The sequence below is a fragment of the Telopea speciosissima genome, chromosome 5, assembly GCF_018873765.1.
Source record: "Telopea speciosissima isolate NSW1024214 ecotype Mountain lineage chromosome 5, Tspe_v1, whole genome shotgun sequence".
NCBI lineage: Eukaryota > Viridiplantae > Streptophyta > Magnoliopsida > Proteales > Proteaceae > Telopea > Telopea speciosissima.
In genome coordinates, this window is record NC_057920.1 from 69,717,860 (window position 1) to 69,732,459 (window position 14,600).

At 38.3% G+C, this 14,600-nt stretch overlaps 2 protein-coding genes across 2 annotated transcripts in view; both read left to right on the forward strand.

Moving 5' to 3' along the window:
• Positions 1-5,926, forward strand: part of LOC122661906 (protein-tyrosine-phosphatase PTP1) — a 46,763-nt gene extending 40,837 nt beyond the window's left edge. Inside the window, exon 9 of the mRNA XM_043857419.1 lies at positions 5,915-5,926. The gene's annotated coding sequence lies outside the window, so the exon portion shown is untranslated. The remainder of the gene's footprint in view (positions 1-5,914) is intronic.
• LOC122661904 (protein PSK SIMULATOR 1) lies at positions 1,145-13,748 on the forward strand. Its single transcript, XM_043857414.1, has 12 exons — positions 1,145-1,517; positions 5,076-5,401; positions 5,684-5,776; positions 5,874-5,967; positions 9,039-9,132; positions 10,153-10,250; positions 10,419-10,488; positions 11,195-11,298; positions 12,168-12,284; positions 12,441-12,517; positions 12,703-12,747; positions 12,837-13,748. The coding sequence occupies exons 1-12, from the start codon at positions 1,197-1,199 to the stop codon at positions 13,354-13,356; spliced, it is 1,959 nt and encodes a 652-aa protein (XP_043713349.1). The 5' UTR covers positions 1,145-1,196; the 3' UTR covers positions 13,357-13,748.
• Positions 13,749-14,600: the final 852 nt, after the last annotated feature.

Sequence of the window (14,600 nt, forward strand, 5' to 3'; positions counted from 1 at the left end):
GATGCATTGTACAAGGCCTTTTGGACTTCCAAGTTCCACCTAAGAAGCCACTTGTAAAGTTTGTTGATTTTTCCATCATTAACATTTTTTTGAGTTACGTAGGAAGATCAACAAAGGACCGCCGGCGTTGTTTGAATGGAAGTTGCTGCCGGGAGGAAGACTACCGGCATCCGGCGTTGAACTGGCTGGCGTGTGAATTGCCTCCATTAATATTGTAAAATTAATAAGCTGATTAAAGGGGTGTTTTAAGTCTTAATAAAACAATTTTTAGGGTAGGGTCTAGGTCTAGGACTAGAATTAATCGGTGAGCGTGTGTTGTACTGTAGTGAGGTTTGCGGGGGAGGTGTTGAAAGTTGAAGATTGAAAAACCATTGAATGCAGAAGCTGACTAACTATGGTTAGATTTGGTAAAAGGGGGAGGAGGTATGGGTTTGACCATCTCCTCCTTTCTGCGTTCTGTGGGGTTGGGTTTTGTTTTTTTTGGTGGGTGTGGTGGACTTACTGTTTCTGTAGCACCTCTCTTCTGGTCATCTAGGCCAACCCTCTCTTTCTGTGTCTTTCTCTGTCTCTTGTTTTGCATCTGTTCTTGTGGGATTCAATCATAGGTAGAGAAGGACATACATGCAATCTCATCTTCTGGGTTCTCATAGATCCAGCCCTTCTGGCCTTCTCTCTCTTTCTCTCTCTCTGGGTTGGTTGTTTTGATTGATGGTAGAGAATGATCTCAAAGGTTCAATTTTTTTTTTTTTTTTTTTTTTTTTTTGGGTCTTAGTGAATGTCTTGCCGTCCTTGGGTTTGATTGTAATTTGGGGTTTTCTTGTTTTGTGGTTTTATGGCGGATCATGCACTTTTCTGAGTTTTTGTTTTCTGAAAGAAGAAAAAAAACCCTCTGATTTTAATGAATATATTTGGTTGTTGTGATTTACAGTTTGATTTTGATGGACTGGAGTCTGAATAGTGGACGGAATCCAAACCGTGGAATTTTTTGGTGGAGCTCGGGATCGGACTTGTAGAACTGGGCAGGTGTTATAGACATAAACACTCGGATTCTGAAGTGGCTCAGTCTTGTGCTTGACTGCTTGAGGAAGGCTAGGCTTTCATCTGCTGCTAGGGGTCCTTTTTTTTTTTCCAGTTGTAGTTACTTGTATGGGAAACTCGAAGAGGTGAGCTATTTTTTTTTTTTTGTAATCGACGCCATGGGAGGGATTTGCACGAGGAGTTCCACTGTAGATAATGCTCCCAGTAGAAGTCCCCCTCATGCCAATGGTCATCTTATTGAGCATGGACCTCGTATGGCTTATCAGTCCCGTGAGTTATTGTTGAAGGAGGATAATAATTTCACTCCCTCAACTAGTGGGGAAGGCGTGGATAAACAGTTACGAGAATTTTCATTTCCGGAACCGACGGTCAATCCTTATCCTTATGAGAGCAATCAAGATGATATAATTGATGATGGGATACCACGGTTATCCAGGGCTATGTCACAGAAATGTAGATCAACCAAGTCCAAGGCAAAGGTAAGTTCAATTCAAATCCTTTCACGCAATTCTTCCCATTATCTTTTCTCTCTTTTTATGGGTTAAGCTAGCTATTATATTTTCAATGAGCTTCAATAATTTACTAGAAGTAGCATGTTTGCATTAGTCAGATGTTGCTCAATTTGGTTGTATTACTGCGACCATCTATCTACCAAGCTTTTCTGGACAGAATACTTAACGGTCATGAGAATGAGATTCAGATGATACCAAAAAAGTTTAGCCAATATTAGTAGTTGCTTTTTTTTAGCATCTTTGATTGTTAAAATAAGTATGTTATACTGAAAAATGTCAAAAAAAGAATATAAAAAGCCCAATCTCTGTACAAAACCATGTTAAAAAGACAGCAACTTTAGAAACAGACTGCTACATGAGACCGCTTCCTTGGGTGGGATGAACAATAGCTTCTGAATCTGTAAATAAGATGAAGTCTTCCTTTTTAACTTCTTAAAAGACAAAAATTGGGAAAATACTTAAAAGGGAAATAGAATGCCACCCGGTCGTGCTGCACATGCTGCCCCTACGCCCTGACACGGGGGCACGCGAAAGGACCGCCACACTCCCCTGAACCCAGAAATGAACAGGGGTGCGGTGGTCATTTCGTACGACCTTTGTCAGGGTGAAGGGGTGGCATGTCTGGCGCAACCGGGTGGCGTTTTTTCTCCCATACTTAAAATATCTCTCCTCTGGTTGAGGAAGTTGGCTGTAGATAATGATGATGATGTTGATGAACGTCCGATTGATAGACCATGGTTAAATCCTCTACATTCTTTACCAGTATTGGCAAGGAAGAGTAGGGTTCCAAATGAGTTGCAAGAAATTGAGGTAGTGGGGCTAAGCATCTGGGACTGTCCTTGATTGGCAGAGAGGAATATCCAACTAATCATTTTTGGGGGGCGTCACAAAAACTTTCTTCAAAAAAGAGGATGGTAGGCTTGAGAGTGGCAGGATTCAAATATATATTTTTGATTTGGATGGATATATTAAATCTGAGAATAAACAAGTGAGGGGAGAGATAATAGCAATTGAAAAGAAGGGAGGGAGAGAAGGAAGAAACAGAGGGAAAAGGAATTGGTTCACCCCCTGACCTAGCAGAAAATGTATAACAAACACATACATACCAATGTCTCACTATGAACAAATAGCCTCTAGAAGTAACCCTTCATGCTTCCTGCTTTCTGCACCCAACTGGACCCTCATCTCATATCTTCTGACTAGATCATTTACTTTTGGCTTTTCTCTCTTCTTCCTGTTCCCAACCTCTACATCTTCTTGCAGCCCTCCCCTAGCCTTTCAAACTTTGTCAGTGTGATAGTTCCTTAGCCTCTCCAAATCCCGAGAGGGATCAGACATTGTAAAGAATGGTTTGTGAAGGTTTGACCTTCTCCATGGTCTCAATATGGATCTTCAATTAATATTGGGCTGAATATTTTTCCTTCACTCTCGGAAAGATTTTATGTAAGTTGCTTTTACCATGAAATAAAAGGAGAAATAGAAAAGAAAAAAAAAAAAATGTGTAGAAAAGAAAGAAAATTGTAGGTGGCACAGTGATTCATTTATTTCATCCTGTCATGTCTTTCACTCTCCCCCTTGACTTTCTCCTCCCACAATTTTTGTATGCAAGGATACAATGCAAAAGTTGGGATGACCTTTCTCAAAAACTTGAACTTTTTCTCACTTTGATTTTGCCATCAAACATGTTCACATTTGATTTTTCCCCTCCTTCACAGCCTTTGGGAAGGCACCAAATGCAGCTTTATAGTGCAATCATTTTCAAATGGAAACAACAAGCCCTACTCTTTGACAGTTTTACCTGCTTATTGTGCCGCTCAAATTTCTCTTGGACATTGATGGGAAGAATTTCATTCTGGTGAATTCTCTTTGTTTATTGATAATATAAAGAAGAGAAGGAAGTTTGATTTCTTTCCCTACAAAATAATTAGGCAAAAGGGATCATCATCCACAACATTTAACCAACTCTACCAGCGTTTCTGCACTGCCAACTACAAAGTAGCTCTAGTATGGTTTCTAGTGAGATCCAAGTGATGCCAGTACATTAGACAAATATTTGGATACCATCCTTGAAAACTCGTGTGCAAGATGATGGAGCATAAGCATTGTGAAAAGTAAAAACAACAATTGTGCTGTTCGAATTTTTGTGTTGTACCAAGAAAGTATCACCTTATAATGTGAACTTCAGTGAACCACTCTGATTGTCCATCTCTTACGAAGGAAGGACAAGAAAAAATCCCTCAAAACTCAACTTTATTTAATCAAAATTGATAACCATTTTGACATGAACTGATGACCACATTTATATAACAATATACTTGTCCCTAAAGCAATTAGTGATATATGATGCAAAGTAAAAATAAGAAAACCTTATAAATTACTTTTTTTTTTTAAAAGTAATTAGGATTGTTGGTGAAAGTAGTATTGAATCACTAACAAGGAATGTTTCGTATAACTTACCCAACTAAGCGAAACAAATCCATTGCTGATTAAAAATAGTTAAGCCCGCAATCTGAGAAGATGATAAATTCCAATTTTCTCAGGAATAATAATACCTAGATTTGCTACATTATTTAAAATTTATGGTTTTTTTAATAAATTATAAACCACAGTGACTGAAACAGTAATGACCTCGAATAGAGCTATTTGAAGAGCAAGGATCCATGTAGCCAACCCCATTTAGTTGGGATAAGGATGAGTTGTAAATAGTAATGTAAATAGAAGTGGAAATGAAAAGGAAAATTTTTGAGATCCTAATACTACAGTACTTACATCTCCGGACATGAAACCGGGGGTCAACCCTAGAATTCTCGTTCAAATCTATCTTTTACGGAAGACTCAGACAGAGTCCGGAGAGACTCTGCGCTCAGGTGCGCCTACAGTCTTATATTCAAAAACTCCTAACCCCTGAACCTCCTACAACAAATCTCTTTGTGCTGGAAGAACTTGAGATATGATAGAGGAACCAGACCAGTCCACCTGAACTTGGTGGCTCTTCCCATTATTGTCGATTGCCATCCTTGGATAAGTCATGTTATGCATAGTCACATAGGGTAATGGAAAGAAGCATTCTTTTGTTATTAAAAAATAATCGTTCTGTTCACCTGTAAGCTCTTATAACTAAAGCAATCAATTGGGGTAAGCATGCCTGCTTACTGATGTGTATGCGGTAATACAAGGGTTTCACATCACATTAAATAAAAGTCTGCAATCTACATCTTATTTCTGTCATTAGTTTGAAATATATTTTCCCTTCCTGTACCTTCTCTTTGTTCAAAGACATTTCTATTTCATTTGGTCAAACAATGCATGGTCTTATCTGCAAACCATGAAAAGGTTGGTGGACCTTTCTGGTGCTTTTAAATGTTTATGGGTGTTTCATACAGTTTGAAGTAATTAATGCTGTTCACAGTGTAGGGCCTTTCGTCTTTCAGAAAATGGGAAATACACCATGCAACTGGTTGATTTGGACTGCTTTGTTGAAACCTTATTGCGTATGAATTTTAATAATTTTCTGTAGTGTAACAGGTTTCAGAAGTGGGCTCACTTTTGGGTAGAGCTGGTACCGTCGGGCTTGGCAAGGCAGTTGAGGTCTTGGACACACTTGGAAGTAGTATGACAAGTTTGAATCCAAGCAGTGGATTTGTATCAGGGGTGGCAACCAAGGGAAATAAAATCTCAATTTTGTCTTTTGAGGTTGCAAACACAATTGTTAAAGGTGCCAATCTTATGCAATCACTTTCGAAGGAAAACATAAGACATCTGAAAGAAGTGATACTTCCTTCAGAAGGTGTTCAAAATTTAGTATCAAAAGATATGGAAGAACTCCTAAGGATTGCTGCTGCTGACAAAAGGTGGGTAATGGCATACTGATAGTTTGCTCTGATGTTGAGTAAAGAAATTAACTTTTGGACTCAATTTTTTTGCATGGCTGTGTACGTACATGCTCGTGCCTTCACCCGTTCGATGAGGGTGGGGGGCAGATGTATAATAGCACTTGTGCCCACCCACCGTCATCCAATGTTTGAAGCCACGACCGTGTTCAAAACCTTTTGCGTCTTAACTTTTTGCTATGTTTTGTTGCTTATCTTCATATCTGCAGGTATTCTTATTGGTCATTTATATCTTGTTTACAGGGAAGAATTAAAAGTTTTTTCAGGGGAAGTTGTCCGTTTTGGAAACCGATGTAAAGATCCTCAGTGGCACAATCTGGACCGTTATTTTGAGAAGTATTCTAAATAGTTTCTTGCATGCTTCAGTTTTAGTGTTTTACTGCATTTGGTACACATTATTCATGCTTTTCTCTCGTGATCCTGTTATGGTCAGGCGGGGTTCAGAACTTGCATCACAAAAAAAGCAATTGAAAGTAGAAGCAGAAGCAGTGATGCAGCAACTGATGGCCTTGGTTCAGTATACAGTTGTGAGTTTTCATATACCATCAAACCAGATCATTTAAGTGAATGTAAAATTGTCTGCAATTCAAGTGAAACTGGAATTCTGAAATTCTGGTTCCCAGTTTGCGCCAAATCGAAAAGAATCCTTTGTTATCTTTGTTATTGTGTGCTTGTTGCTGTGAGCTGGTATTTCCTTTTAGTTTTGATGGGAAATTTCGTTAAAACCTCCCTGTTATTTTTTCTCCTTCTTTCTTCTCATATAATCCCTTCATTTGATTGTATGCTCGTTTTGTCCTTTATTAGATGTCTTAAACAGAACCTAGAAATAGAAGATTCCTGCTCCACATGCTCATTCGTGATTATTTTATGGTTCACTGACTCTGGAATATGTTTACACATGACCGCGTTTATACATTCTAAATCTGTTCCCTGTGAACTTGTGAAGTGACCTAAAAACTTTCACCATCTGTGAACTTTAACTTATCCTTTAAAATGTTTCTATTTCTATGTTTACCTTGAATTGTATTCAATCCTCTTTCTCCAGCCATGATGGTTCTGGTCCTACTTTTTTCTTTATAGATATTTAGTACAACCATTTCGTAGTCCCCATAAAAATCTTATTGTCTTCCATTGATTTTGGTATTAATACCACTCTTTGCATTACACCCTGTAGTGTTGTATATGTGTTACTGCTGTTGAGACATGTTTTAGAAATCAAATATTGAAGAACATCTAGGAGGCGGGCCTTGGTGCAACGGTAAGGTTGCTCCATTGTGACCAAGTGGTCAAGGGTTAGAGTCTGGAAACAACCTCTTTGCGAAAAAAAGGGGTAAGGCTGCGTACATTATGACCCTCCCCAGACCCCGCAGTGGCAGGAGCCTCGTGCACTGGGTATGCCCTATCTAATAGATCATAAACTTGTAATTCTCCATGACAGTTTTGCATTTCCACATTTTATTGAATCAATAGGGAAGTTGACTATAAGAAAACCATTAAGCATGCTCTGTTTCATCTTAGAAACCCCTCTTAATATGTAGAAAGGTGGAATGAGGATAGAGATACAAGGCAAGTGGGCTAAATGGCTAATGATGGTTGTTGGTAGTTGATGGGCCACCTCATCACAGGTTTATGTTCTTCTACCAACATTGGAGGAGTAAGAACAGAGAATATAGTATAGGTCTTTTTAATCCTTTTCAACATTAGGGCTTTCATGTACGATGTAGCTGGATTTACCCTTGTGATGTACTTTGGGGTAAATAAAGGCTGTGTAAGTGCATAACTTACTTTTCCCCCCAAAAAAAAAAATCTTTCTTGTTGGGAAAGTGTATGTGAATTTGTCTCTGTGCAACTGCCATTTGCCTTGCATGTCCATAGGGTAGCAAATCTCTCTCTCTTCATTCTGTGTGTTGGAGGATTTGATCCATCTTCTTCCTGAGTATCGTATATGGAATGGGTGTTTATATGGATAATTATTTCCTTGTTGGAATGACGTTTGAGCCCTGCAGGAGAGATGGCAAGATGCTGCATCATATGGTTTATGGTGCATCAGGGGGATAGGGCAGTAAGGAGATTCCAAAAATATGTCAGCCTCTCTAGTCTCTTCCCTCTATATCTAGTGGTGTGTGGTGTGTGGTGTGTGGTGTATTGGTGTATGTTCTCTACCATGTTAAATTTGGTTCTTGCTCTGAATGATTTCATGGTGCAAGTCCTATCATCACTACAAGGAATAATTGCTTGTTAGGATGGTCTTCCTTTCTGCATGTAATGATAAATGTGTTGTGGCTCCCATGAAGTGTGGTTAGGTGATCAAGTAAATTTTGGCAACTGGTTCGTAGAGAACCAACCAGGGGCCACCTTGTGTTGGATCCCTCCCCCTTTGATAATATAAAGTGGAGTGTTGAGTTTGAGATTGACTCTAACAAGTGAAAAGCTACAAGCCCTTTTTGGTTAAAGATTTACTCTTAGCTTATCCCTGGGGCTAACTAATCATATTATGGAATTTAGGAGAGGCAATAAAATGAGCTGAGGGAAAGAAAATTGTTGCTTGGAGAATATCCAATGGAAGAAAAATTTTCAGTCTGGCATTAATCTTCAGTGCTCTTTTCTCTGTTTGTCAACTGAAGTTGGTGGATGTACTGGGGCAAACTCATGCATGGAGTGTGGAGTTTACTGGCACATCAGTTAAATTGTAGCGAGTAGGGAAATTACTTTATCTTTATTTATTATCTTATAGTTAAGATAAACATTTTCAAACAAATCTTATTTTTGTAAAAAGAAATGCAGGATTGACCTTTTGTTGAACAGATTTTCAGAAATTGCTCCCAAAAAAAAAAAAAAAATCCTTATATAGTTTTTCTAATAAGCTAACAAATGACTAAGTTAAACATCTAAATCATTCCTGCTTGGCTATTTTAATTGCTAATTAAGTCTTAAAATCCTGAAGATTCTCAGATCTATCTGGGTATCCTAGTGCATTTCTGTGGGAGCCATAGTTAAACTTCAGCTCATTTAGGCTGTTTGGTGGTAGCTGAATAAAAGGAATAAATATCCGTGATTAAACTCCTGATGTTTTCCTTACTTGGTATATGTTAATATGCGTGGTAATTCTTCTTCCAGCTTAAAGTCATGGAAATAAATTTGTTCTCTTGTATTTTTTTAAGGCTTAATTCACTCTTTACTTCTCCATTCTAGTTCATCTCCTTCAATGTGTTTCCTTAGGAAACTGTCCTACAATTAGCTCTCTCCCTCTCTTGCTCTTGCTTGCTTAGGGGTGTGTGTGTGTGAGAGAGAGAGAGAAGCATTATTTTTTCACATTCCATGTCTGCATTAGTACTTATGGACCTATGGTTAAACAGTGTAAAATATTTATGTGAAATTGGTATGATGTGGTCAATGAGAGATGTTTACCAGAGCCTAGGTCATTGTTCGGTTTTGCTGTGGCAGGAACTCATCTCATTGTTTTTTTAAAGTAATAATCCTCACATTGGGATGAATTGATTCTTAAGACATATTAGTAGACAATATTGGGTGTAGTAGGTTTCATAACTTTAAGAATCTAAATGATGGAAAATAAATGTTACTGCTTCTTTTGGTACAGGAATTATACCATGAGTTGCATGCCTTGGACAGATTTGAACAAGATTACCGGCGTAAACTTCAGGAGGAGGATAATGCAAATGCTGTTCAAAGAGGTGAGTTGACATTGTGTTTTCTAGTTGTAGGACCTTCTGGATATGGATAGGTAGTATACTAGTAAGGCAGCATGTCTGAGAATTCAGAAGGTACTTCGATTCTCAGTAAGCTTCCTGTAGATTATAAACAATTAAATTCCATATGCAAAATCTCTTTTTATTTCTACATCGTTTGTTTTGGAAGGACGATTGGAATGTGGCAGTTGGAGTGGTTTAACTCCATGTAAGTGGTAGAAGCAAGTATATACTCCTTTAATGCATGGGATGATGGGATTGCCATTACCATGTAGTAGAAAAAAGAAGCATTAGTGGAAATATGCATAAAGTTGCTAGTTATGTTATGGGTGGCCTCTCAGCATGACCAATTCTTCACCTGTATTTAGCTTGACAGAAATGAAAGAAATCCAAAACAAATTGAGATATTTAGTGTGGGAACTGGGAACTGATATCTAAGTGTTCAGATACTGGTGAAGTTGGGAAGCTTCTTTCTTCCAGGGTACCATGTTATGGCGAATAGTGAATTTTTATATTTCTTTGATCGTTTTCACCAGGGATTGGAAATGTCAGTTACTGCATTTGAAGGGACACCATCAGTGTTTTCAAATGCATATTCATATGAGTTGAAGGAAAGATGAATAGATATAAACAGGAAATGCATCAAACTAATTAAAATAATTTGAAAAAGAAATATTTGAAAACTAGGATGCTAATAAATTTTAAAAGGAAATAAATAACAGTCTTTTTTTTTTGGGGGGGGGGAATACATAATAAATAAACGATTTGAGAAGTCGTTCTTTTCTGTGTAATTAATGTATGAAGTACTTGGTCCCCAAATTACCAATGGTGTGATGCCTCACTCTTTTGAGGGGATGAATTTTTCAAGTTTCGCCTAGGTGTTTTTCTTAAGCACTGCCAAGACTCATGATTTAAGCTTGACATGGATTCTTTTTGGGGATAAATTAAGCTTCACATGGATTTTGAAAAAAAATATGACTATATTTATCTTTCCTTAATGTGTAGGAGACAGCCTTGCGATTTTGAGACAAGAATTGAAGAGCCAAAGGAAACATGTAAGGAGTCTGAAGAAAAAATCACTATGGTCCAAGATCCTGGAAGAGGTAGCTAATCAGTGCTGCTTTGTGGCTTTCTCACACAGAGGAACTTTGGTCCATGAATTGGTCCTCTTTCTACTGTGACCATAATAGGCCTAGTTTTTTAATTTTGTTGAACTAATTATTTCTGACAAAATAGAGCTTTCAAATAATCTAATATCACATTCGCTGCAGGTGATGGAGAAGCTTGTAGACATTGTTCACTTCTTACATCTAGAAATCCATGATGCCTTCGGTGGTGCTGGTACTAATTTCAAAGCTTTAAATAAAATTGTTATTTATACTCCTATAGAGGCATATGTGGTTAGCATTTTTCTTTAATTAAAAACGAAATTGGTTTCAACATTGCAAGTGTGCCTATGTGCTGGTCCCCCCTGTCTATGTGGGGTCTTGAGATGGGTGAATATGGAGACGGTCCGAACCTTTGGCATTTTTTTGCACAAATTAGCCGCCCTCAAGCAATTGCTCCTTCATTGAGAATTAAAACTTAAGAAGATCATTCTCTTAAAAAAAAAAAAAAAAACCTATTTATATCACCTTGCATGCAATTGGTAATCATTTTACCACTCACAAGCCTGTGAAGCAATAAGATGCGATAATTGTGCAAATATTGAGTACGATCATGTATGTAAGTCTTCCTAGTCTTTATTTCCTCTTTGCCACCTTGACCTGCTGGAGTCTCCTTTCAGTTTAAAGCCCCCAGGGAGTTGGGACCTTGATTTTCTCACTAGTTCTTAGGAGGTGCTCAGATTTGCTTCATAGGAGATGACTTCACCAATTGGATTAGAAAATGTTTCTATTTTCTTGTTTGGGTGGGAGCATTTTGTGCTATGTTGTATGATTGTTTCTATTCTTTTTGGACTATGTATTTGCACTGTTTCTCCACAGTTTTGCAAATATATGTTTGTTTGAGGAGAAGTTCTGATATTCTTCCTATGGTCTACTCGCAGATGGTGATAAACCAGTGAAAGGATCTCAGACTAATAATCAAAGATTGGGTTCTGCTGGGCTTGCTTTGCATTATGCAAATATCATCACCCAGATTGATACACTTGTAAGTTCTCGGTTGCTTTCCTTGTCTGAGTTGTATTTCATAGCTGTGGTTCAGGTTATGTTCCCATCTTGGAATTAACCATGAGTTTCTATGGTAATTATCTTATTGAAAAAGGTTTGACAGTAAAGGCTTTTTTGCATGCCAGCTGCACGGTGAACCCTGTCTTCTGGATAATACAATTTAACCATATCATGCGCAGCACGAATGCACTGTTTGCAAGAAATATGGTTTCATTAACCCCTATAAACCCATTAAAGAAATAGTTATCTTGGTTTCAAGTCTGCAGACTAGAGAAATGCAATAACTAAGGTCCTGCTCGGTATGGTAACTCATTTAGAGATTGGCCACCTTGTTTGATCCTTACAAAAATTCTGACTAGGGAATGATAAGTCCCATAATATTTCTGATTGGTGAATGGTTCCAATCAACCAGCCCAATTAGCTTTAGCAATGAGCTGACAATATTAAAGTTCGTTCAGATAGCTGAGCTTCTTGCTTCTCGCCCGACTAAGGTCATCCTCTTGATTAAAAGATTTATGTAGGGGGCAAATGGTCGGATCCTTGTTGGGCATGCTTCATTTATGGAAATTGGATCTCGTCTCTTTTAGATGAATGCAAATAGGAAAATTATAGAGGCAATATCATTTTTAGGGAAAGAGTAAAAGTTCCTCCTGACTTCATCTCCTTTAGAATATGTTCGTAGGGTTCTTGAGCTTCAGTTCTTGTTCTCTTTTTTTCTTTTTAAACTATGTAATCATATTTAATGCTCTAATATATTTCAAATATCAGATGAGTAGTAGGATAATGGATATGCTTCCTGTTATATCATGTGGGGAGACTTTTGCTGAGTAAACGTCTTGATATGATCAGGTTTCCCGTTCAAGTTCTGTGCCTCCAAATACCAGGGATTCATTATACCAAGGACTGCCACCTAGTGTAAAATTGGCCTTACGCTCCAAATTACAGTCATTTCAGGTTAAAGAAGAGGTATTCATTGATTAAATAGTAATTCATCCAATGTTGCTCCTTCAAGTCCATTTTAATATTCCTCTTGTTTATCTTTTATCTGAAAAGAAGAACCTTCAATTTAATGGATCAGGCTACTCATTTGTTGTTACTGTTTTATGACCGACTACTTTGCAGCTCACTGTTCCTCAAATCAAAGCTGAGATGGAGAAAACTTTGCAGTGGCTTGTTCCAATTGCTGCTAATACAACGAAGTAAGATTGCTGGCCTATAGCTTCTTGTTGTTTGAGTCTTATGCATTTATTGTTATTTCTACTATCTAACCCTCTCTTTTTTTAATGATAAAGAAAAAAATATTATGTCATCTTGTTTCTGTGCTTATTTTTGGTTAGTAATCATTCTCTGTCTTCTTTGTGGCTGCAAACACTAATAAAATCAGGGCCCATCATGGTTTTGGTTGGGTTGGTGAGTGGGCAAATACAGGGTGAGTGATCTACTACCGCATTGTTTTCTCTCTTCTGTAAAATCTCCAGAATTAGCCAATGTAAAATCCCTGGTTTTTTGTGTTTTCAGGTCGGAGGTTAACCGGAAGCCAGCTGGACAAACCGACTTAATTCGGATCGAGACACTTCACCATGCTGATAAGGAGAAGACCGAAGCTCATATACTTGAATTGGTAGTGTTGCTTCATCATCTCATCAGCCAATCAAGGTTTGGCCCCAATTACAGCATAAGGTCTCCCATTAAATCCCCGGTTCGCTCCCCCACGCAGAAAACAATTCCACTGCCCACACACAAGCCCAATTCTCCATCACCTGTCCTTACAGTTGAAGATCAGGAGATGCTGCGGGATGTCAATAAAAGGAAACTGACACCAGGGATAAGTAAGAGCCAAGAATTTGATACTGTAAAAACCAGATTGAGCAAGCACAATAGGTTAAGTAAGAGTAGCAATCACTCACCAACGAGCGGGAACAAGAAAGAATCCTTCCCCATTAGGAGGCCATCTACCCTTCCTGTGTTTGATTTTGACATTGACAGGATCAAGGCTTTGGATGTCATTGACAGAGTGGATACACTAAAAAGTTTGTAATCTGTTGATGTTCATGGAACAGATGGGATTAGTGAAATGGTTGCTCTTGTATGTGTGGAAGCATGTATGCAGACTGTATGATCCCATCTTCTGGTTTGATCGGCACATCTGAGCCCATAAGTGATGTGGGAACAGATTGAGGATTACAAGATCGTACGTGTTCATTCTTGGGGGCACACACAGAGATAGAGAAGTTATGTAAGATAACTAGGACTCTAGGAGACCTTGCATGAGGAGAATATATAATTCCATGATGGTGAGAGATCTGGTGAGTTGTATTGTACAAGGGGTTTTAATTGTTGCACTGATCAGTGGATTCTGAAACAGTAGGTTCATCATCTGTACAGAAATTGTGATAATTTTCATAATAATTCAATTTCACGATTTTGTTTCATTGCTCATGTCCAATTTCCTTTTCCTTGAGATTTGAGCTCAGAATAAGTACTTTTGTCATGAAGAACAAAAAAAGACTAGGAAATTTGTACTGAGACTACTGCAAAGTACAATACCAAAAAAAAAAAAAGACTAGTGCAAAGTGCAAACTGCAATGGTGGAATTTTCTAGTTAAAAACCACATGAAAGGAAAATTTTCAGGTAGGTTTTTACGTGGAAAGAAACGTTTAGATGCTTCTTTGATTCAGTCCCTCACAATCAAGCTGGTTGGCTGCCTGATTTCCCCTTCGCAAGGTTTGAGAAATCTGGGTTTGGATTATTGTTTCAGCTGATATCATATGCTCATTACCACAAATTTCAATTTTGTAAACCACTTGAGCAGTGGTTTAAGAACAAATCCTCACTGTAGAAGGGACAAAAGAACTAAGGTCTCCAAAAATGAATCTTGCATCCACAGAACAGAACCCAATTCCCTTTGTCCTTCATTTTAGCAATTTCTCCTTTTCTTATTAGCTGTTTTTCTTGGTTGAACTAAAACTCAGGGCATTAATAATTGGATGAGAATATAAGATATGCAGGGAGACTTTGACTGAAACCCCAGTTCTCTGGTTTCCCTACAATCCCCCTTTCTTTCTTTTTTTTAACAGAAGGTACCCGGCCTTTGGCCGACTAAATCTCCCAGGGCTCATGTACGACCCCGCAACACACACAAACCAGGAGATACTGGGGCCCCCAAGTTCACCAGGGAGTTTCCTCTCAGGCAGGTGGCCCCAAGGGGGGAGGCAGAGTCGAACTCAGGACCTTCAGCTTCCTTAAGTACAAACCAGCAAGATGAGTTTATGCAATAAGAT

Coding starts and splice junctions, on each gene's coding strand:
- LOC122661904 (XM_043857414.1), top strand. CDS start 1,197: ATGGGAGGGATTTGCACGAGGAGTTCCACTGTAGATAATGCTCCCAGT. Junction 10,489..11,194: donor TGATGCCTTCGGTGGTGCTG/GTACTAATTTCA, acceptor GTCTACTCGCAG/ATGGTGATAAACCAGTGAAA. Junction 12,518..12,702: donor ATTGCTGCTAATACAACGAA/GTAAGATTGCTG, acceptor TAATAAAATCAG/GGCCCATCATGGTTTTGGTT.